Genomic DNA, 24,461 nt, shown 5'->3' on the forward strand with positions numbered 1-24,461 from the left:
AATAAAAACATCTCAGTATAAAACGTCTCTACCAGTGTCAGTGATAGAGCCACTTTAACTTGTGATGAAGTACCAAAATGCAAAGCAGTGCACATGCCCAAATAAGTGAATCTCAAACAAATATTTACCAACAAGTGACTTTGAATTATTCCTTATATCATAGCTTCTTAGAAATTATATCAAGCAACGAACTGAGGAATGATGGCGAGATTGAAGGGTCAGAGAACAGAAAGCACAAAGCTAATGAACAGGTGAAATTTGGTTTCAAAATTTAGTTTCAAATTTAGTTTTAAAAAGGAATATTAGCCTTTATCTAAAGAACATAAGAAATAGGAGCAGGAGTAGGCCATCTAGCCCCTCGAGCCTGCCCCGCCATTCAATAAGATCATGGCTGATCTATCGTGGCTCAGTTCCACATTCCCGCCCTCTCCCCATAACCCTTAATCCCCTCTCTTATCAAAAACCTATCAACCCACGTCTTAAATATATCTAGCGAGGCAGCCTCCACCACTTCAACAGGCAGAGAATTCCAGAGATTCACCACCCTTTGAGTGAAGAAGTTCCTCCTCAACTCCGTTCTAAACTGCCCCCCCTTTATCTTGAGGCTGTGCCCTCTAGTCCTACTGTCCTTTCTGAGCGGGAAGAGCCTCTCCACCTCTATCCTATCCATCCCATTCATCATCTTATTTGTCTCAATGAGATCTCCCCTCATTCTTCTAAACTCTAGTGAGTACAAGCCTAGTTTATTCAGCCTCTCCTCATAGTTCAACCCCCTCAACTCCAGTATCAGCCTAGTAAACCTCCTCTGCACTCCCTCCAAGGCTAAAATATCCTTGCGCAAGTGCGGCGATCAAAACTGCACACAGTAAGAGGGATTAAATACAACAACAAGAGTGCAAGCTACATTACAGTTATATGACATTTGAGCTTTCAGTTCTGGAAACCACACCTCACAAAGAATATATTGGATTTTCAGAAGGTGAAGGAGAGAGTCACCAGAACTGGCATTAAATTATACACACAAGTTCAGCAGGCTACTACAAGTTACACTTACTTAGCTTTAACTTAATGAAACATTATATTTCATTTGTTTCAAACATGAAACAGAAGCTGTAGGAAGAGCTTCTTCCCTGCTGCCATCAGACTTTTGAATGGATCTACTTCACAATAAGTTGATCTTTCTCTACACCCTAGCTATGACTGTAACACTACATTCTGCACTCCCCTTTCCTTCTCTTTGTACAGTACGCTTTTATCTGTATAGCGTGCAAGAAACTACAATACTATGTATAATAAAACATGTGACAATAATTAATCAAATCAACATGCTAAAGCATTTCACAGGAGCAATAGAAAACAAAAGTACGTTGCCAGCTCACATAAGGAGATATTAGGTCAGAAAAGCTTAGTCAGAGAGATGGGTTTTAAAAAGTGTCTTGAACAAAGAACAATACAGCACAGGCTCGTTGGCCCTCCAATCCTGCACTGATCACGTTTACCTATCGAAACCAACCGCTTAGATCCCTCTAATCTCTGTTCATATGCCTATCAAGATAAGTCTTAAATGTGGCTAACGTAACTGCCCCAACCATCTCATTTGCAGTGCATTCCAGGTCCCCACCATGCTCTGTGTAAAAAAATTCCGTAAAAAGTCTGACAACACCAGGTTTTAGTCCAACCGATTTATTTGATAATACTCACAAGCTTTCGAGGTTTCCCTCTTCGTCAGGTGAATGGAGAGTTCTGGCCTGGCCAGAACTCTCCATTCACCTGACGAAGAGGGAAACCTCGAAAGCTTGTGAGTATTATCAAATAAATCGGTTGGACTAAAACCTGGTGTTGTCAGATTTTTTACTGTGTTTACGCCAGTCCAACGCCGGCATACCCACATCATAAAAAAATTCCCCCACACAGCTCCACTGAACCTTTCCCTATGTCTTGAACTTGTGCCCCCATAGACAAGATGATGTTATATATAACCAAATTGACGCCTTACGGCACAGAGAAAATTTACTAGAATAGTATAAAGGACAAAATACTTTAGTTGAATGCATAGACGAGATAAACAAGGCATGTTCTCCTTATAAATTCAGAGCCTATGCTGTTTTAGGATTATAGAAATGATTACAACAAAGGAAGAATTCATACAGCCTGCTATGTCCATGCTGGCTGTCTCAATAGCTGACCCCATTCCCTTGCCTTTTTGCCATAACCCTGCTAGTGTTTTCTCTTCAGGTAATTAACCAATTCTCATTCAAAAGTCTCGAATTAATCTGCCTCTACCATACCCTCAGGTAGTGAATTTCAAATCTTAATCACTCACAGCATAAAAACATTTTTCCTCACATCATCCTTCTTTTGCCATTCTCTTTAAATTGTTGCCCTCACTGATCTTGAGCTCATCTAAAAGTCCTCTCATGTGCCCCAACTTGCTGCTAGTTCCTTGAGCTGGTCAATCCTGTGCTCACTGATTTGCATGGTCTAGCAATGCATAATTTTGAAGTTCCCCAACTCAGTTTGATACATAACCAAATAGTGGAAGCAGCACGTGACTGACAGAGCTAAGCAATCCCACAATCAACAGATCAAATCAAAGCTCTGTAGTCCAGGTATAATGAATGGCTTTGGACAATTAAACAACTACCAAGAGCAGCGATCTTCAAAACAAAAAAAAACCCATTCCTCAATAACGGGGTCACCCTGCCCATCAGTGCAAAAGACAAGGCGTTTGCAACCATCTTCAGCCAGAAGTACAGAGTTAATGATCCATCTCTGCCTCCTTCCAATATCTCCCACATTATCATGCCAGTTTTCAGACAAATTGATTTACTCCCATGTAGTATCAAGAAATGACTGAATGTACTGGATACTACTAAAGCTATGGGCCCCCACATTTTAGTTGTGGTCTGCAAACTTGTCCTCCAAAACTAGCCACAGCCTTGGTCAAGCTGTTCTCTTCAGCTACAAAGACTGCAACGTTCCGATAATGTTGAAAATCACCCAAGTCTGTCCTGTCCACAAAAAAGGCAGGACAAATCCAATCTGTCCAAATATCACCAGATCAACCTACTCTCAGTCATTGATGTCATTGACAGTGCTGTCATGCAACTCAACAACAACCTGCTCAGCAATGCTCAGTGTGTATTCTACAGAGGCACTCCACTCCAGCCTTGGTCTAAACATAAGCAAGAACTACATTTCAGCAGCGACGTTAGAGTGACTTCCCTTGACATCTAGACAATGACTATGGCATTAGGAAACTCTAGCAAAATTGAAATTTATGGGAAAAAAAAAATCAGGTGGCAAACTCTCTACTGGTTGGAGCAAAACCTAGAAAAACGGAAGATGGTTGTGGTTGTTGGAGACCAACCATCAAACTATTTCCCCTTGAAATTCAAAAGACATTTCTGTTACTGAATCCCCCATCATCAATACACTTGAGGTCACAATTGACCAGAAACTTAACTGGATCAGCCACTTTAAACACTGTGACTACAAAAGCAAGTAAAAGGCTGGGAATTAGCAACAGGTAGCTCAATTACTGACTCTCCACAGCATGTTCAACATCTACAAGGCACAAGTCAGAAGGATGATGGAATACACTTCACTTGCCTGAATTAGTGCAGCTCTAACAACACTCAACACCACCCAGAACAAAGTAGCTTCCTTGATTGATGCCCCCTCCATCACCATAAATATTCACTTCTGCATCACTACTGCAAAGCAACAGCAGTGTGCAACACCTAAAAAAAAATCATTACAGCAACAACATCCTTTGACAGCACCTGCTAAACTTGAAACCTCCACCAACGAGAAGGACAAGGCTCAAGATGCATGGGGTTACCACCGCCTGTAAGTTCTCCTCTAAGCCATGCGTCTCCCCCAAACTTTCAAACTATGTTGCAGTTCTTTTCCTGTCCCTAGTTCAGTATCCTGAAATTCAGTCCCTAAAAGCTCTGTGGACATAGCTACACCACATGGACTGCAGTGGTTCAAGGAGGCAGCTGACCACCACATTCTTGAGGGCAATTACAGATGGGAAATACTAGCTGGCCTTGCCAGCCGCATTCACATCCTGAGAACAAATAAATAAATTCTATCTACTTACATTTTCTGCTTCAATTCTTGATTTGAATGCAACTCTAATATTTAAAGGAGTATCCTCTTGAAATTCCTCCACTTCTCCAAACTTCTAGAGAAACCAAATAAAATACAACAGTCAGATTTTAAAGAAAACTCACTTTGTCTAAAAACCGATGAATCAATTTATTGCCTCCAAATAATGAAATAAACACATCATAGACTGGCTTTGGAAACATCAACATTGATTTCACCTGAACTTTTATTGTTCTCTGTTACTTCAGCACTTCTGTGTATCAGCATACATATTGCCGGAGGGGTGTGTGTGTGAGTCTGTGTGAGCGCAGAGCAGCACACAGGTAGCCAGAGCTGAACAGAGAAATGTAACTTACTAAATTATTTTAAAAGGTGTTGGGGTGGAGAATCAAAGTTCAATGAAACCCAAAATAAATCCAGATTTCCATTCTCTGATTAGTGTGATAATACCGTGCTTTCAAGAAACATACTTGAGCCACGTTCTTGCGCAGCATCTGTTCTAATGCTGTTCTCCCCTGGGATTTTGTAGCATGGGGCTTCATTGGAATGATTGGCATGATCTTGTGACTGGGAAACTGGGCTTTTTCACAGAGTATTCGAGCTTAGATGCTGCTTTTGAGATAAGAGACAGAAGTCTTTCTCTTTATCCTCTCTCTGTCTCTGGGGTCTGGAGACTGGAACTGCCAAGGGCTGAGTTTGCTTCGCTAAGGTTTTGCCATTTTGAGAATATATCCTTCCCTGAAAACTGGACTTCTGTTCAGCAGTGTTAAAAAGCTGAAAATCCAGCATCACATGAGCATACTTGTTTTTGTGCTAATTCTGAAGGGTGCATGTCTATAGGATATCGCTTTAAATTGTAACAACATATAGATAGCTGATAAGAAACATACTGTGTCGTGTTTTAAGACTTGTAATGGTAAAAGTTATGCTAATTGTTTTTGTTATATTCCACCCGAGTTCTTAAGTAAACTGTTTGATAAAAGCTTCCTAATGGGTCATTTGAATCATACTTGGAGTGAAACATCTTATTCTCACCCATGCCAAAATCAAATGTAAAACTTAGGGTCTAGGTTACATTCACAAAACACCTTGGAGCTTCTGGCCTGGGTCTTAACATCAGAAAAACAAAAAAGGGGGAAGTGTTGAAATACGATTCCTTAGCTTAAACATCCGAGTGCATAAATGTTTGTCGTCCGGGACAGGCAGGAGTCTGAATAATACAAGGACAAAGATGGACCTAAAGCTATGTAACTTTGCAGTCCAGCTGGTCAATACGTGCTGATCTCAGGGAACCAAATCTAAATTGTATTTTGAATGCAGCACTTACTCTATGAAATGTTCTAAAAGAGGGAGTCTTGGTATCATTTCAAACAGCCAATAGTTTAAAATCAATGGTAATATTTCCACTCAGCCTTTTTATTTTGGATGTTAATTATTTTCTTAGTTTCATTAAAATATTTAGTAGCTAACGTTGGCATTCCCACAGGGAGATGTTGATTGGCAGAATTATAGAACCCTACTTGATAGAATGGAATTAAACACAGCTGAAACTAAACCATAGCTGGGTTAATAACCATTCCCCCCGGCACTAATCAGATCACTTGCACTGTTTAGCTCACTAATTCCTCAATGACAACTTCTCCCTACGGGATATCAGCACTGACATAGCGACATTAAAGCAAAAAGCTATAAAAATTGATCACAGAGAATAAAAGATATTAAATTGAATGAAAATTTTAAATCGCATGATTTTGAAATGGATCCTATTGTGACAACATTTCTTTAACTCTGTTCTAAGAAACAAATATTTGTCTCCCTCCTATAAGATATTTCAGTACAGCTACAATACTGACATCTGGGAAAAAGTCAACATGCTTCCACAAAATGCAAAACAAACCCAACTTAACCAGAATGGTGAAGAGTCATCAACAGTGTAGTCAGGTGACATTCATTCAGCAATGATCTGATTATAAATGCTTTTTTTCTCCCCCTCAGAGGATTCCCCTCTATTTTGGTTGACAGGAACCTCGTGCATGGCCGTTCCTTTTCCAGCACTTCTGCTCTCGTCCCTTTCTCTCCCTCACAAAATCATCACGTCTTCAACTTTGCATGATCAACCTCCACACTCAACCAATCATCCTCCAACATTTCTGCCACCTCCAACAAGATACCACTACAAAACACATCTTTCCCTCTATTTCAGAATTCTGAAAAGGACCATTCCCTTCACAACACCCTGGTCCACTCCTCAGTCACCCCATCCCCTCACACAGCACATTACCATAGCAGCACAGAGGATGCAACACCTGCCCCTTTACCATCTCTCTGCTGATCATCCAGGTGAAAGAGCAATTTACTTGCACTACTTTCAAGTTAGTATGCCACATTCACCACTCAAAATGCAGTCTCCTCCAAATCGGTGAGACTAATTGAAGAATAAGTGACCATTCTGTGGAAGCATGGACCCGAACTTTCAGTTGCTTGTCATTTTAGTTCTTAACGCAGTGTCAATAGGACCTCTGTGCCTCACAGTATCAGGGACCCAAGTTTCAGCTTTGGATCTGCATGGAATTTGCACATTCTCCTATATGGGTCTGTAACGGTTTCCTCTGGGTGCTCTGGTTTCCTCCCACAATCCAAAGTTGTGCAGGTGAGGGGGGATTAGCCATGCTAAATTGCCCTTACTGTCCCAAAATATGTAAATTAAGGGCATTAGCAGAGTAAATATTGGGATTATGAAATAAAGAGCAGGGTGGGCCTGGGTAAGATACTGTCGGAATTGGTGCACTCAATGAATGGCCCCTTCTGCAGGGATTCTACGAACTCAACAGCAAGTTGAACAATTTCAGATCATAATCTTTGCTCCCATTTTTTCAGATGGCTACCATTGGTAATGATTCATGTAATTTGTATTTACACCTCCGCTTTTTGTTTCTTTACCTGACCCATTATCACAGCTTTTTGCCTTGCATCATCAATCCTTCTGTCATTTGATCTCTCCTAGCCCAATGGAGATCTTCTCTTTTGTTGTTTTCCTAATTCCAGCCTCCTCCTACCTTTGTGCTTGCTTAAAACCTATTATACTTCTAAGTTTTTCTTGTTCTGATTAAATAGTTTTCTCTCCACTGTTGTTGAATGACTCTCAGTGTAGCCAGCATTTTCCGTTTTTAGTTTTAGATTTCCAGCATCCACTGTTTTTAATATTATATCAAGTGTTCAGTTTATGTTCTGTTAGGACACCTCAGCTCCAAACTTCATTCCAGCTTTGGTTCAAACACAAGCTGAACTCTTGAAGTAAAGTGAGATTGACTACCCGTGACATGGAGGTATTTTTCAACCAAGTGTGGCAATGAGTCAAAGGGGATTGGGGGCAGCTCACCACCATCTTCTCAAGGGCATTTTGTGATGGGAAATAAATGATAGCTTAGCCAGCAATGGCCACATCCTCTAAATGAATAAATTAACTCTCCAACGGCTGGTGCCACACACCTGCCACAAGGAAAGATGACTTTTGGAGACTAACCATCTTGGCTGTATGACATGACTGCAAGATTTCCTCAGGGTCATGTCCCACTGTTTTCAGTTGCTTCATTATCTGACAAGAGGGCAGGTCATTACTGAAGTAGTTCCTAGCCACATTCAGCAAGACATGGACAATATTCACAACTATAGAGAATCTGCTCACTTTTCTTTTGACATTCAAAGGATTATCACTACCACTGACCAGAAACTTGACCATCTGCCACGTAAATCCTAGAGTCACTGAAACAGCTCCAAGATTGAGTATTCTGTGGCAAGTGGCTCACCTTTCCACTACCCAAAATCTTTCACTAACTACAAGCCACAAGTTAGGAGTGTGAATGAATGCTCTCCAGTTTCCTGGATGAGTGCAGCCACAACATTACGAAATTCAACACCCTCTAGGACAAAACAATTGTTTCATTGGCACATTATCCAATAGTGTACACATCTACTCCATCCATATCAGCACACTTTGTCTACAGTAACCATCACAGCAACTTGCCAAGGCTTCTCCAGCCAAACATACAACCTCCATCACCCAGAAGGACAACAGAAGCAGGTGCATGGGAACACCACCACCAAGTTCCATGTCATCCTATTTTTTTAAATTCATTCATGGAATATGGGCATTGCTAGCTAGATCTGCATTTATTACCCATCCCCAGTAACCCTGGAGAAGGTGGTAGTGAGCTGCCTTCTTGAAGCAAAGCAGCCCCTATGATGGAGGTATACTTGCAATGCTGTTCAAGAGGATGTTGCAGGCTTTTGATCCAGTGACAGTGAAGGAATGGCGATATATCTCCAAGTCAGGATGGCAAGCGTTTTTGAGGAGAACCTTCAGGTGACGGTGTTCACAGGTATCGGCTGTTTTTGTCCTTCTAGATGAAGAGGCTATGGATTTGGAATATACTGCCTAAAGAACCTTGGTGAATTCCGGCAGTAAATTTGTAGATGGCACACACAGTTTCCACTATTCATCAGTGGTGGAGGGATTTAATACTTATGGAAGGGGTAGCAATCAAGCGGTCAGCTTTGTGCTGGATAATGTCAAGCTTCCAGTGCTATTGGAGCTGCACTCATTGAAGCAAGTGAAGAACATCCCATTACACTCCTGACTTGTGCTTGTAGGTGGTGAACAGGCTTAAGGAAGGTCACAAGGTGAGATACTCATCACAGGATTCATAGCCTTTGACCTTCTCTGGTACATACCGTTCTTAAATGGCTAGTCCAGTTAGTTCCCAGTCAATGGTAAAGCCAAGGATGTTGATAGCTGGGAATTCAGTGATCGTAAAGCATTGAATATCAGGAGAGAATGGTCAGATCTGCTCTTGTCTAACCGACAAGGTGGTTATCTCTGGGCTACTGCCTGAACCGTGTGCAGATGGGCGTAGGGTTGACAGGATTAAGGAAGTGAATGGGTGGCTCAGGGATTGGTGTGGGAGGAATGGGTTTGAATTTATGGGGCATTGGCACCAGTATTGGGGTAGGTGGGACCTGTTCGGGCGGGATGGGGTTAGTCTGAACCTTGCTGGGACCAGAGTGCTGGCGAATCGAGTAAAGAGGACTGTAGACAGGGCTTTAAACTAATTGGGGGGGGGGGGGAGGGTGCGAGGGTAGGTGACCTTACGAGGTCTAAAGTTAAGGAGTGTACATGTAAGGGAAGAGGCCGAGGATGTCCCAATAATAGAGGGAGTAGGGGGCGTGAGTATAGTTGGTGGCGTTGCGGCAAATAGGGTCCAGGTGAAGGCTGGGATGAAAGCACTTTATCTGAATGCACGAAGCATTCGGAATAAAGTGGATGAGCTGATGGCGCAGATCGACACAAATGGATACGATCTGGTGGCCATTACAGAGACGTGGCTGCAGGGTGACAGGGAATGGGAACTGAATGTACAGGGCTATCAAGTGTTTAGGAAGGATAGGCAGGAGGGAAAAGGGGGGGGCGTAGCTCTGCTGATTAAGGATAGCATCACGGTGGTAGCAAGGGATGATATTGGAGCCAAGGAGCAGAGGGTGGAATCGTTGTGGGTGGAGATTAGGAACAGCAAAGGGAGGAAGACGCTGGTGGGTGTCGTCTATAGGCCCCCGAATAATGATCTGGAGATGGGGCGGGCTGTTAACGCGCAAATAAGTGCGGCGTGCAGGAATGGGACGGCCGTAGTTATGGGGGATTTCAATCTGCATATTGATTGGTCGACCCATGTTGGACGTGGGGGGCTCGAGGAAGAGTTCTTGGAATGCTGCCGGGATAGTTTCCTCGAACAATGTGTGTTGGAGCCGACGAGGGAGCGAGCTATCTTGGATCTGGTGCTATGTAATGAAGCGGGTAGAATTAGGGACCTTGTGGTGAAGGATCCTCTTGGAGAGAGTGATCATTGTATGGTGGAGTTTCTGGTGCAGATGGAGGAGGAGAAAGTGGGTTCCCGGACACGCGTCCTTTGTTTGAATAGAGGGGAATACGGTAGGATGAGAGAAGAATTGGCGAATGTGGACTGGGAGAGCGCGTTGGAGGGAGGGTCTGTTGAGGAGCAGTGGAGGATCTTTAAGGAGATCTTTCTTGGTGCTCAACGGAAATTTATTCCAATGGTCAAAAAGGATAGTAGGAGGAGAGGTAATAAGCCGTGGATAACGAAGGAGGTGAAGGAAAGTGTTAAACTAAAAGCGGAGGAATTTAGAGTAGCTAAGAGTAGTGGGCGAGAAGAGGATTGGGAGAGGTTTAAATGTCAACAAAGATTGACAAAGAAGTTGATAAGGAAGGGTAGGAGAAACTATGAAGCTGGGCTAGCGCTTAATATAAAAAAGGATAGCAAGAGTTTTTATAAATATATAAAAAGGAAGAGGCTGGCTAGGGTGAATGTTGGTCCTTTAGAGGATGAGAAAGGGGACCTAGTGGTAGGGGATGGGGATATGGCTAAGGTCTTGAATAACTTTTTTGTTTCTGTCTTCACGGAGGAGGACGTGAATAATTTGCCGGGTGTTAGTGATGGAAAGGTGGTAGGACTGGAGGGTCTTAATGACATTACTGTTACTAGAAAGGCGGTGCTCGACAGACTGGAGGGGCTGATTGTGGACAAGTCCCCAGGACCGGATGGAATGCATCCGAGGGTTCTGAAAGAAATGGCGGAGGTGATAGTGGATGCCTTGGTGGTTATTTTCCAAACGTCGCTGGATTCCGGGGAAGTGCTGGATGATTGGAAAACGGCTAATGTTACGCCGTTGTTTAAGAAGGGTGCCAGGCAAAAGGCGGGGAATTATAGGCCGGTTAGTTTAACGTCTGTGGTAGGTAAAATGTTAGAATCTGTCATTAAGGAGGAAATTGCGAGGCATCTTGAAGGGAATTGCTTGATAGAGCAGACGCAGCACGGTTTCATTAAAGGGAAGTCGTGTCTGACAAATTTACTGGAGTTCTATGAGGATGTGTCTAGGGCAGTGGATAGAGGAGAGCCAATGGATGTGGTCTTTCTAGATTTTCAGAAGGCGTTTGACAAAGTGCCTCGCAAGAGGTTATTGAAGAAGGTCGAGGGACATGGAGTTGGGGGTAGGGTGTTAGCGTGGATAGAGGATTGGTTGTCAAATAGGAGGCAGAGAGTGGGGGTCAACGGGTGCTATTCGGATTGGCGGATGGTGACTGGTGGAGTGCCCCAGGGGTCGGTGCTGGGGCCTCAGCTATTTACCATTTATATAGATGATCTGGAGGAGGGAACCGAGTGTAGAGTGTCGAAATTTGCTGATGACACCAAGATTGGGGGAACGGCAAATTGTGCGGAGGGTGTGGAGAGTCTGCAGAAGGATCTAGATAGGCTGGGCGAATGGGCCAGGAAATGGCAAATGGAATTTAATGTTGGCAAGTGTGAGGTGGTCCACTTTGGTAGGAAGAATGGTAGGAAGGACTATTACTTACGGGGCGAAAAACTGCAGCAGGCGACGGTGCAGAGGGACCTCGGGGTCCTTGTGCATGAGTCGCAAAAACCCAGCTTGCAGGTGCAACAGGTGGTCAGGAAGGCGAATGGGATGCTGGCCTTCATAGCGAAGGGGATTGAATATAAAAGTAGGGAGGTCTTGCTGCAGCTGTATAAGGCATTGGTGAGGCCGCAACTGGAGTACTGTGTGCATTTTTGGGCGCCGCACCTGTGCAAAGATATTTTGGCCTTGGAGGGAGTGCAGAGGAGGTTTACTAGGCTGATACCGGAGTTGAGGGGGTTGAGCTATGAGGAGAGGCTGAATAAACGGGGCTTGTACTCGTTACAGTTTAGAAGAATGAGAGGAGATCTCATTGAGACGTATAAGATGATGAATGGGATGGATAGGATAGAGGTGGAAAGGCTCTTCCCGCTCAAAAAAGACAATAGGACTAGGGGGCACAGCCTCAAGATAAAAGGGGGGCGGTTTAGAACGGAGTTGAGGAGGAACTTCTTCACTCAAAGGGTGGTGAATCTCTGGAATTGTCTGCCCGTTGAAGTGGTGGAGGCTGCCTTGCTAAATATTTTTAAGACGCGGGTTGATGGGTTTTTGATAGGAGAGGGGATTAAGGGTTATGGGGAGAGGGCGGGAAAGTGGAACTGAGCAGCGACAGATCAGCCATGATCTTATTGAATGGCGGGGCAGGCTCGAAGGGCTGGATGGCCTACTCCTGCTCCTATTTCTTATGTTCTTATGTTCTTGTTGAATATAGTCACTGCCCAGCACTTTTGTGGCATGAATGATACTTGCCATTTGTCAGCTCAAGTCTGGATATTATCCAGGTCTTACTGCATTTTGACATGGACTGCTTCTTAGACTACAATCACCATTCTTTCATAGTTAATGGGTCAAAATCTTGGAACTCTCCAGCTAACAGGATTATGAGAGAATGCTTTATCAAAGATTACAAAAGTTTAAGGAGGCAGCCTTCTTAAGGGAAGTTATAATAGGCAATAAATGCCAGCCATGCCAACAATGTCTATATCCAAAGAAAGAAAAGAATTAAAACAAATTTTCCTGAAGAGCAATCTCAATTTAAAATATATCCCAAGCATATACGGGGTAAAATTCCACCTGCTGACATTTTTTTGTACTCACTGACTTGGCCTAAATTTCACCTTCACTGAATTCTAAATTTAAAAAAACACCACCATAAACATCTTAAATAATTGATTAATTAAATCGATGCAGTTTGTTAAATTTTTGCTAAGCACAAAATAGCTGTCATGTTTCCTTGCACAACAATTGATTACTGCAATTCTAAAATATTTGATGTTGAATCCTTTGGTTCTTTCAAAGAAACATGACATGCATCACATAAATTTAAAAAAAAATTCCCCTAAATCCTAACCAAAATTTAAATGAAGACTACATTGGAAGATAAATGCAAGGACTATCAGTAAAGGCATATCTTGCAAAATCTGGAATCACCCAGACTAGGATGAACCTAGATTCACCATCTTTCATATGTATTAATTGAATGATTCAAGCTGAGATAGCCGTCTAAGTGCCATAACTAATCTCATTACCCTTGGATTGGGACAGAAGTGAAAGAGGAACAAGAATTAATCAATTTCCCTAGCCTGTTCCAACAGCAAGGCCACCTATTGACACTGGTAGTTTCCAAGTTACCATAAATACTGGTGTAATGCTACGAGGTAGATCTTATAGTCTGTATCCAATGGTATTAGTTGAAGTTGCTTCATTATTAGCAATTTTGTAAGAGATACAATGAGCAGGCCAAAAAATCTCAAAAAGCCCTGTGACATTTTTAGAGACCTGGATTCTTGTCCCATGACAAAGTGCACCTTGAAATTTTCAATAATAAAATGGATTAGACAATAATGCAGATATAAAAATCCACCCATCTGCCAAGGCACTTAATTGACTCAATTTTCTTCTCCAGGACCACCAAATTGCTGTGCATGGTTTTTAAGTATTCTAATGGAGCTGGAGACACTGGTCTTGAAGGGGTAATTGTTTAACAAAATTGCCCCAGAACAGCATTAATCTTCTTTCCACCTTGGTTGGAGTAGGTATTTTTAACGAAAGTGGCAATTGAGCTTTTCGTTCAAAAAAAAAACAAAGGATCGCATTTAGTCCAGTGAAAAAAAGGGAAAGGACCTATCCAATTGGACATCTCATGTATTTGAAGCTTGAGACTAAAGCACTCTTTATGATCAGCTGCTTGTTCAATCCCAGATATACACACACATCTGATTCCTTATTGAGATGAAGTCTGTCATCTACCACACTAATTCCTAATGGGTCACGTCAATAAGATGGATCTTTTGCACCAAAACTGAGCGTAGCAGGGGCAACTACGTTATTTGAAATTTAGTTTGGAGCCGCAGGTAGTTCACAGATGAATGGGCCAACCTCCACAATTACTCTAGGAGAGTGGGAAATGTGTATTCCATGTATACTGACTGCAGCGCAGTCAGATAACGGGACACCAGCGAAGTCAGCAATGTTAAATAATACAAAAGAGATTGAGAAATAGGAACAGGCTGGATATATCCAAGTACTTTCTCCAAAATAAACTACATAAGATTATTCCCTATCCCTATTATTTTCAATCCCAGTGAGCAGTATTTCATGTGTACGGTAAAATTACTAGCCTAAATTTTTGGTTATGTCCCCTAAATGTTAGTTAAACAGCAGGGCCTAAAGGATGGGCATGTGGACCATAAGATGTTGCTAATATTGGGAGATGAACAAAACCAAAAAGATCTACAATCTTTTTGCCAATTAGATTACTTAAATTTGAATGCTGAATGTAATTTTAAGTCTGGACTTACAGAAAAATGTGGCATTAATTCATCCTTTTCTTCCTCTGTGAAGCCAAACACCGTTAGTGTTTTGGGCCTGTGATCAACCACCATATGCATCTGTGCGCCTCTTCCTCTCACACTCCTGCCTCGACCGCGCCCTCGTGTCTGCATGGTTTTACCACGTCCTCCAGGAAGAATGCCCAATCGTGCAGCCTGGAAACAGATAACGGCTTTGATAATGTCCATTTGTAATGCAAAAGCATACTGCACCTTCTTATAACAAAATCAAATATGGTATATACAATTCGGTACAGTATAAGACTTGGAAAAATACAGATAAATAAAATTTTAATGAAGGGCAAACTAAATCAAATCGATGAAGCACGAGAAACAGTAAAATTACCAATAATTAAATTCAACAAATCAAACTCTCCAAACATCTTTGGTTGCTAATGTTTTAATTTCTTTACTCAGATGAGAACTGACGGCTAGAAATTTCTCCATACAACAGCTTTTTCCTTTGGAGGTCTCTGCTACCCTTCAAAGATAATCTCACCAATCATTTAAATGGAACTGGTAAATTATAATTGCAATCTTTATTCAAATATTACAGCAGTAGTAGGACATTGCTGGGAAGCTCATACCGGTACATCTTGCTGGGTCAACTAACACATGGCTGAATTTAGTACTAGCACGATGCTGTCACACTTGGCACATTTATATGCACAGACGCAGTACTTGGTAGTGATACATTACAGCCAATGACAGACCAGTTAAAAAAAAAAGCTGCTCATTGCCTGCCACCTACTTACCACCTTGCTCAATGCAATTTTACCATCAGCAGCAGAGGTGTGGAATAGCCTATCCACCAGTGGACCAATTGAGGCCCTTAAGTGGACAATTAATTTCCACTTAAGGGCCTCATCTTGGCACCACTAGGCGATGGGGTCAGGAAAACACAAACACACCAAGAGATTAGCCTGGCAGGTTTTCCATGTGCGGGAAAGGGACTGATGGTAGTGTTGGAGGTCTGCACCGAAGATTTTACCTCCTGTCAGCTTCCCTTTACTTTCCCCATCCCCTCCCCTTCCTACCATTACTTTCAACCGTTTCAGTGGGGTTTATTTATGGTTCAGTAATCCTTTGTTTAAAGTGCTTTCTAATAACACCTTTTTAAAACATTATGTGCTTTTCACATCAGGAATAGTATCGCCAGCCACCTTCTCAATTTTTGATTTAGGATGGTGGGTAGCTTCAAGGGCCTGAATGGACTATTCCTTTTATTATTCCTGAATGATTCCCGGACTCTCATGATGGGACACAGACTGAAGCTGGCCTTTGTCAGTGAGCCAAACCTTCTGTTCCTATCCCCTGCTTAGGCTATCTGCCTGAAACAACTCCAGACTCTCGTGGCAGTAACTCTGGCTGCAGCCAGGTTTGGGGCCTTCCTGGAACCCTGCTCACTGACAGCCAATAAAAGTGCCAGGAATGGAGTGTCAAGCAACTGGCTGCTTCATCTCGGATGATGTCCACTTTCGTGAATATTGTTGGAGTTTCACTTATCCAAAAAGTGCAGAGTACTCCATACTGCTTCAGTATCTGATGACTCATGAACGGTGCAGAACATTGTACATGTACCATCATCATTGATATTCATAAGCCCTGAACTCCATGTCTTTTACAACATTTGCTTTCAGGCCTCAAGGCACCAAAATAGGGTTTTCTATGCCGCCTTTATTCACAGGTCTTGGATCTGCAGCTTTGATTCAGCCACTTTTTACTCCATCACCATTGTTACGAAGAGCTACAATGAGAGGGGTAAGCTTAAACAGCAAGGGTTTACTGATCATCATAGTCCAACTTGGAATAAAACAACAACTTCTGACTCACTGTGAACAGCACAACAGTAGCTTAACCAATACACTGAAAAAGTCTTGCAATTGACATGTCCTTCTTGTTCTATTACAGACGCAAACAACTTTCTCATAAAAGAAACCCAGTAATTTCACAAATGGGTTTATGATCCACAGTGGCAAGTTTACAAGTTACAATTACTTCCTGATTGATGTCAAGAGTTTACAAGGTGCTATTAGCAGCCTGTTAATTTGCCCATTCAGACTGCTTCTTGAATTCTTTGGAGGATTCAATTCAATTCAAGGTCGTTGCGGGAAGTTGTTTTTAATGCCTTCATGGAACCTGTGCTCAGCTGGCCAGTCCACCACTTATAGCATATGACTATATTTATTAGCCATCCCTAATTGTTGTTGAGGTGGTGGTGGTGGTGTTGAATTATTTTCTCGATCACTGGAGTCCATGGGGCACAGTGCTGTGAAGGAGGGAGTTTTAGGATTTTGACCCAGCAACAATGAAAAAAACAGCAATATATTTCCAAGTCAGGATGGAGTAGCTTAGAGGAAAACTTCCAGATAGTAGTATTGTGTCTGCTGCCCTTGTCCTTCTAGATTGTAGTGGTTATGGGTTTGGAAGGTGCTGTCTAAGGAGGCTTGGTGAGTTCCTCAGTGCAAATTGTAGATGATACACACAGGTGTCACTGTATGACAGTGGTGGACAAAGTGAATGTTTGTAGATTCAAATGAGCTATTTTGACCCGGGCGGTGTCAAGCTTCTCGTGTTGTTGTTGGAGATGCAGCCATTCAGGCAATTTTGTGTCTTATAAAAGGCAGACAGACTTTGGGGAATCAGGAGGTGAAGGATGGAGAAAGCAGAGGCTCTTCAAATCCTCCTCAGACATAGGAGTGGTGCCAGAGGATTGAACTGGAGCATTAAACCCATGTTCAAAAAATGAAAAGAGGATAGACACAGTAATGTTAAGTAAGTCATCAGCCTAACATTGGTGGTGGTGAAATTTATAGAAACAATAATCAGAGGGAGAAATGATTATCACTTCAAAAAAAATCTAGCTTGCAAGCCTGCCAAAGGCAAACAGTATTTGACTAAAGGGACAGAGTTCTTTGATGAATTAACACAAAGTTTAACAAGATAGTATGGTTAATGTTTTTGATGTGACCTTCAAAAATCACTTGATAAAGTTTCACATGATAAATTCATCAGTAAAATTGAAAATCTGTGGGATTAAAAGGACTGTAGAAATATGGTACAAAATACAGACAGCAGATACTAGTAACAAACGACTGTTTTCCAAACCAGAGAGAAGCTTGAAGTAGTATTTCCCAGGAGTCAATACTGGGACCACTGCTCTTTTTATGCTTATTAAATGACCTGAATTTGAGTACATGGGGTTTAACTTCAAAGCTTGCAGATGTCACAAAGCTTGGAAATATAATCAGCTGTGAGGAACATAGTAATAGACTTCAGGGGGACATAGACAGCTGGGCATAGTAGATGCAATTTATTGCAGAGAAGTGCAAGATAATGCATTTTAGTAGGAAGAAAAGGAGTGGCAATACAAGTTAAATTTAAAGAGGGTGCAGGAACAGAAGACATTGGGATAACCAAACAAGTGCAGAAGGCTTTGAACAATCATGCAATTACCTGCAATACAAAATAGATGGTTATGCTTTCATCTTTATAAATCATTGGTTAGGCTCTAGGTTGTCACCACACATTAGGAAGGATATCAAGGTCTTAAAGAAACAGGCAATTTTTCAAGAATCTTAAAAAGGATAGTCACACATTGGCATAGAGAGACTGAAGATGATAGAATTACTCTTCTTGGAGCAGAGAAAATTAAAAGGAGAATCACAGAATCCCTAAATTGCAGGAGGAGACTATTCGGCCCATCAAGTTTGCACTGCTTCTCCAAAAGAACATCTGACCCAGCAACCCCTCCTCCCCACTACCACCCTATTCCTGTAACCCCAGGCATTTACCATGGTCAATCCACCTAACCTGTACATTTTGATTGAGGAAATAATAGGAAACTGTTTACAGTAGTACAAGGATCAAAAATTCGATTAAGATAATAGGTAAAAGAACTGGAGACAAACCCTGGGTGTGCCTTGTTAGACTGATCCCCGGGCAAAGTCTCTTAAATTGTAAACTTCCCAAACAGAGCCCCAATTGTTGGGTAAGGTGGAATCATCTGGCTTGATTAATTTAAAAGGAATCCCTTCCCCCATGGATACCTTCTCCTAGTCCAAATGTATTTACTTTTTCAAAGGAGCCAATTTAACCAGGCTTTCTTGAGTCAAAGGGTTAATTTATTAGTTAAGAACATAAGAACATAAGAAATAGGAGCAGGAGTAGGCCATCCAGCCCCTCGAGCCCGCCCCGCCACTCAACAAGACCATGGCTGATCTGTCGTGGCTCAGTTCCACTTTCCCGCCCTCTCCCCATAACCCTTAATCCCCTCTCCTATCAAAAACCCATCAACCCGCGTCTTAAAAATATTTAGCGAGGCAGCCTCCACCACTTCAACGGGCAGAGAATTCCAGAGATTCACCACCCTTTGAGTGAAGAAGTTCCTCCTCAACTCCGTTCTAAACCGCCCCCCTTTTATCTTGAGGCTGTGCCCCCTAGTCCTATTGTCTTTTTTGAGCGGGAAGAGTCTTTCCACCTCTATCCTATCCATCCCATTCATCATCTTATACGTCTCAATGAGATCTCCTCTCATTCTTCTAAACTCTAAAGGAACTAGTTAAAGGAACTAACTTGAGAAAAACAATATAGAACACAACACACATACATCCATGCTTTGATCGAATGAGAAGTTAAAAGTTCAGATAATTTTTTTAAAAAAGGAAACAATCTTTGGCTTGTCCATGAGTTTAGATGGCAGGATGTTGCGGCCATTGGAGTTTAGTGATTCTAGTAGAGCTGACTCTGACAAGCTAGCAGTTAGTTTGGAAACACTGGATTCTGCAGGGTGATTGAAAAGCTGCCCAATTTTGTTTAGTTTGTGGCTTTTACTGCACTTTCTCTATCAAGAGAGACAGAAAAATCCTTTTCTGCCTGCTTGTTTTTTTTTGCACACATGAACAACTGTAGTTCCTTCTTACTCCTGTGTCTCATGCACACTGACACATAAGCACACTAGTCCATGCAGAACAAGTCTGATTTTGGCTTTTTATCCCAGTTCCTTGTGCACCCTGAAAGGGAATAAACAACACATCCCTCTCCCAGAGTCAGCTTTTTTTGAACTCAGGCCATTTCTACATTGAGATGGGATTTAGCTGTCAGCTAAGATGAGAAATGCCTCCCTCTACACACCCTTTTTGGTGATCCTTGTTTGCCTTTTTCACCTTCACCTTAGAAGGGGCCTTGCAAGGACAGCATGGTGGCACAAGAGCAACACAGTGGCTAGCACTGCTGCCTCACAATGCCAGAGACCCAGGTTCGATTCCCATCTTGGGTCACTATCAGCATGGAGTTCGCCCCTTGTCTGCACAGGTTTCCTCCAGGTGCTCTGGTTTCCTCCCACATTCTGAAAGACTTGCTGGTTCAGTGCACTGACCCCAACAGGTGCCCAAGTATGCAACTAGGGGAATTTCAGAGTAACTTCATTGCAGTGTTAATATAAGCCTTACTTGTGATAAATAAATAAACTTTAAAAGATTCTAAGGCAGTGTCATTTCAAATTTCAGAATTTTAAATATTATGAAAAAATAATTTTTCAAAAAATGGAGAGCTGTAACTTCATAACAGCTAGCGCCATGTGGACTGCAGAGGTTCAAGAAGTAAACTCACTCCCACCTTGACTGAAAAGAGGCACATACTGTATTGTATTCAACTGAAACTGCAAAATTTGTCTATCAGCTGGAAGCAAGCTTTGTAGTCTTGAAGTGGATTCTGGTCAGAAATATCTCATCTTAACAGCAGAGTAACATGATCATAATCTTCCAAGTTACCAAGAGTAACATCACTGGTACTGATAACTGAAATTTTCTTGCCTTGGCTCACTGAAAGTACACCAGCAAACTTATGACATTTTAGGACTTTTTTAAAAAGCCATACGTTTGTTACTTTTTCCTACTTTTGTTTCTCCCATGTTTGGTAAATAGCACATACAGACACACAGTCTCAAAACCAGCAACCTTAGGACAGAGACTATGCCAGATTTCAGATTTTGGTTTTCAGGTTCGGCAGTTTGAGCCAGGATTGGACAGTGCTGAGGATAGGTTTTTCAAGTAAGGATTGAAAGAAATAAAAACAATGCTGCAAGATAAGCCAAGAAAATTCACTGTAGCTTGTTCAGATCTGTCAGTACCACTTTGCCGCAAATGTGGCAGAAGTTCTGTTTATGCATGTAAATGCTGCACTTCAATTAAGTGTTCATGGTGAAGCGGAGCAGCTACATAGAACTTAGTCACACAGTTAGACCAAAGCTTTCAGTGAGGAGGGCAAATCACATAATGGCAGCTTAAAAAAGTCAACTTTTCAGATAACTGGATTTGAGACACTATACTTGTAATTTAACATTGAAGTGACAATTATAGTTATGCTCTTATCCATTTAACCTAGAATTCACTCGGTAACAGCGATTATGTGAAACTTTCAGAAGTATTTAAAGTTTTGTTCCATTTTGTAATAAGCAGCATTTTTCTAAATGATAATTCACATATGGAAAAGTAAATCATTAAAGTTACACAAGGTTGGATTTTCAAAAGCAAAAGTAGTTTCATATTAATGTGAAACAGATGATGCTCTTTCATCTTGGGTGATTTTTTCAATGAGCCATAATGGAATGCAATATTTTGCTTTTCCAGAAAAAGTCAGCTCTCTGTAGGGCAGATTACCTGAAGAGGAAAGGTGCCTCTATTCTGTCCATTAATCTGCTTTATCGTAATCTCAAGGCACAATGATTCTGCTCTCATCCCACATGAGCATTTTCTTTGATTTTAGCACTGACAATCAACCTGTGCTGTAAACCTGCAACTTTTTCAGGGCTGTATTCAGACAATCCAAACCAAATTCATAAAGAAATCTTATAGCTAGAGAGCTTGGAGTTATTCCACTTATTCAAGTCAGATTCAAGCACATGTCTCAAATGACAAAACAGGAAGCAGAGGTTTTTTTTTAAGATATCTTGTAATTGTACTGCTGAATGTCAGAAATAAGGTATTTAATTGGATTTAATTTATTGTTTCCGTGTAGGAAAGAGTACACCAAGTTAGATTCATGTTAGACAAAAGAGGTTGCAAAGATTGGCTTTTATTTTCAGTTTGAACTGTGCTGGGTTTACAATGAGAAAACGAAACACAAGCTTGGAGAAAGAATGAGTTGATGCTTAGCAACCAGAGGCCACCTTTAAGAAAAAAAATTTGACTTTCTAACTGAAATCCAAAGGCAGTGGAACTGCTATGGTCCTGGATCAGAAACCCAAGTTACATTAGGAAGCCAGATTAGACCTCAACAATTTTTCTACTTTGATATAAATCTGAAGAAAGGGCACTTCTTCCCAGGAATGATTTCACTGATAAATTAAGAATCTTTTGTAGTAAAACAAACTTTATTTAATAACACCGTTTAAATATTAAGCAGCTTCAGCAAGAACAGTTGAACAAAATTTCAAAATGAAAGGAAGCAACTTTACTTTCCAGCTTATAACTGTTCCCATTCCAAATAAGAAACATTGCTTGTACAGACTTAAATGCTACCTTAAATGCAGTTAGCAATGATAAATATACTTGTGATAGTGAGTGTAGACAGTCTTGAAGCTTTCAGGGAGGGAAAAAAAAGAGTTCCAAAAGTCTGAAAAATCCTAACTTCAACTAGGCTTCAGGTGCAAACTAAGCTGCTTTCTGCAAAAGTTTTTTCTTTCTGCTACAGACCCAGATATACCTATTAAAACATCACATGACCCTGTCAATCACTCTTATCAGAAATCCATTTATTCTATTTAACATACCAAGGCTAAGATGAGTAATTATCCTGCTCTTCCAGCATCTGAGTTGCATTACTTTCAGGCATACCAACTACTTGTAGAATAAAGCTGAATATTTAAACATTCCCCATAAACACACAGACACATATATGTCCATCTCAACTGCACCACCATCATCACATAGTGAGGAAGCCAGAGAGTGAACAGATCTCAGCTCTGCCAGATGCAGAAAAGCTGTACCATGGAGTAATGGCAAGAAAGCAAGTCCCAGAAACTAAAAAGCAGTCAATCCTCAAAATGAGGGAACGAAAAGAAGTTTCCAGGAAGATGGAAGTAGAAAAGAACAAACAGAAAGTGCAATTGGAAAAGGGTACTCTTTGTTGAAGTTAGTCAGATCTAGGAAGAGCAGAATGGATGAGGTTGGCGAGAGAACAACTATAAATCTGAAGCTATCCTAAGGTTTGTTATCTTCATTTTCAGTCTTTGAAACAATGGTATTGGGTGGGGGACTGAGTATCTGAGAGATTGACAAAATTGTGCATGTACTTTGCTTGTCAAGACAAAGGATTACTGAAAGGACAATTGGAAAATCTGGAAGCAGATTCTTGCTATACAGTTGAGGGAAAGCATTATATGAAAGAAAATTTTAAGCGCGTCTCTGAGAGTGGAGTTTGGAAATATTTGCATGACAATCATCTGGAAAGAATTTGAGAAGAAATCCACAGCAAACTGATTGAGCATCTGTCACTGGGTTTCAGAGTGGGATGTTGCCTGACCACAGTTAGCCTGTTGAGTTACAGGGACCATACTTTTATTGAAAACATTGTAATGCAGGACATACGTCATACATTGTGTTATTCTTAAAATCTGCATATACTTGTGAAGATAAGTGTGACTGAAGGAATGTTATACAACCCAAATTTTATTTCTTTTGTTGTTAAAAGCTAATTGACAGTCTTGTTCCTCCAAGTTTTCTAAAACAAAGGTTTATAGTCTTTCGAGCCAGGGTTCCGTTCTGGGACCTACTTCTCCAGTAGGTAACACCAACTGGGATTGTTAGAGTTCAAGTTTTAAAGTTTATTTACTAGTGTCACAACTAAGCTTACAGTAACACTGCAATGAAGTTGCTGTGAAAATACTCCAATTGCCACACTCAGGCACCTGTTCATGTACACCAAGGGAGAATTTAGCATGGCATTACACCTAACCAATACGTGTTTCAGACTGTGGGGGGAATGGGAGCACCCAGAGGAAACCCACACAGAAATGGGGAGAATGTGCAGATTCCACACAGACAGTGAGAGAATTTGAGAGACTGGGCAGCCCTAGTGAAAGTAGTGGGTATGGTTGTGAAAATGGGGGATGGGGAAGCGAGAACAGGCAATGATGCGTCTTTCAACTACTTTTTCCAAACTCTATTGGAGGCAGCAACTGGACCTCACAGCTGATTTCATCAATTGCGTACATGCATTTTTCATCCCCTGCGTTGACGTGGGGAGGGGGAGGTGGGTGGATGATGGAGTATAGATCAAGAGATACAGAAATTAAAAAATGAACTCTCACCTCCACCTGGAGCTGGTTCAGTTTTTTCCTCAAGTCTGTCGTGTCCTCCCCTGAGTTAAGCTTCTTGTGGAAATCCAGTTCTGCGTCCAGTAACTCCTTCTGTGCCTGAACAGTCAAAAGAAGAAAAATAATTTACCTCAAGGTGACTGTATTCCTTAACAAGCATGTATTTCACAATCAATGCCACTAAAAACTCATGTATCCCGCTGTTGCTTGTAGGACCTTGCTATATGCAAATTGGCTGCCATGTTTCCGCACAATGCGCCACAGAATTTACTTTTAAAAACACTTCTGCCGATTCATGAAAAGGGCTAAACAAATGCCAGTCAGAAGGCTGTGGCTCAAATCCCATAGCCGAAACTCGAACACATAATATAGTCTCACATTCCTTTGCGATACTAAGAGACAGTAGTGTTCTGGTGGCCATTCTGGCTTTTGGATGAAACACAAAACCACATCTGCTATGGGGTGGCACGATGGCACATGGTTAGTACTGCTGCCTCACAGCGCCAGAGACCCGGGTTCAATTCCCAGCTTGGGTCACAGTCTGTGCGGAGGCTGCGTGTTCTCCCCCACCGATGTCTGCGTGGGTTTCTTCTGGGTGCTCCAGTTTCCTCTCTCAGTCTGAAAGATGTGCTGGTTAGGTGAATTGACCCAGAGTGTGGCAACTAGAGGAATTTCACAATAACTTCATCGCAGTGTTAATGTAAGCCTCACTTGTG

The 24,461-nt window shown here is 41.6% G+C and overlaps 1 protein-coding gene across 3 annotated transcripts in view; it reads right to left on the minus strand.

The window, feature by feature from the left end:
* Positions 1 to 24,461, minus strand: part of rbm27 (RNA binding motif protein 27) — a 125,420-nt gene that overhangs the window by 24,670 nt on the left and 76,289 nt on the right. For all 3 annotated transcript variants that reach the window (XM_080201317.1, XM_080201316.1, XM_080201318.1), the window contains exons 17-19: positions 23,740 to 23,844; positions 14,400 to 14,585; positions 4,109 to 4,192 (exon numbers count right to left, since the gene is read on the minus strand). In XM_080201317.1, the coding sequence (XP_080057443.1) occupies positions 4,109 to 4,192; positions 14,400 to 14,585; positions 23,740 to 23,844 (375 nt within the window). The remainder of the gene's footprint in view (positions 1 to 4,108; positions 4,193 to 14,399; positions 14,586 to 23,739; positions 23,845 to 24,461) is intronic.

This window comes from Carcharhinus amblyrhynchos, chromosome 13, assembly GCF_965287045.1.
Source record: "Carcharhinus amblyrhynchos chromosome 13, sCarAmb.v2.hapA, whole genome shotgun sequence".
NCBI classification, from domain to species: domain Eukaryota; kingdom Metazoa; phylum Chordata; class Chondrichthyes; order Carcharhiniformes; family Carcharhinidae; genus Carcharhinus; species Carcharhinus amblyrhynchos.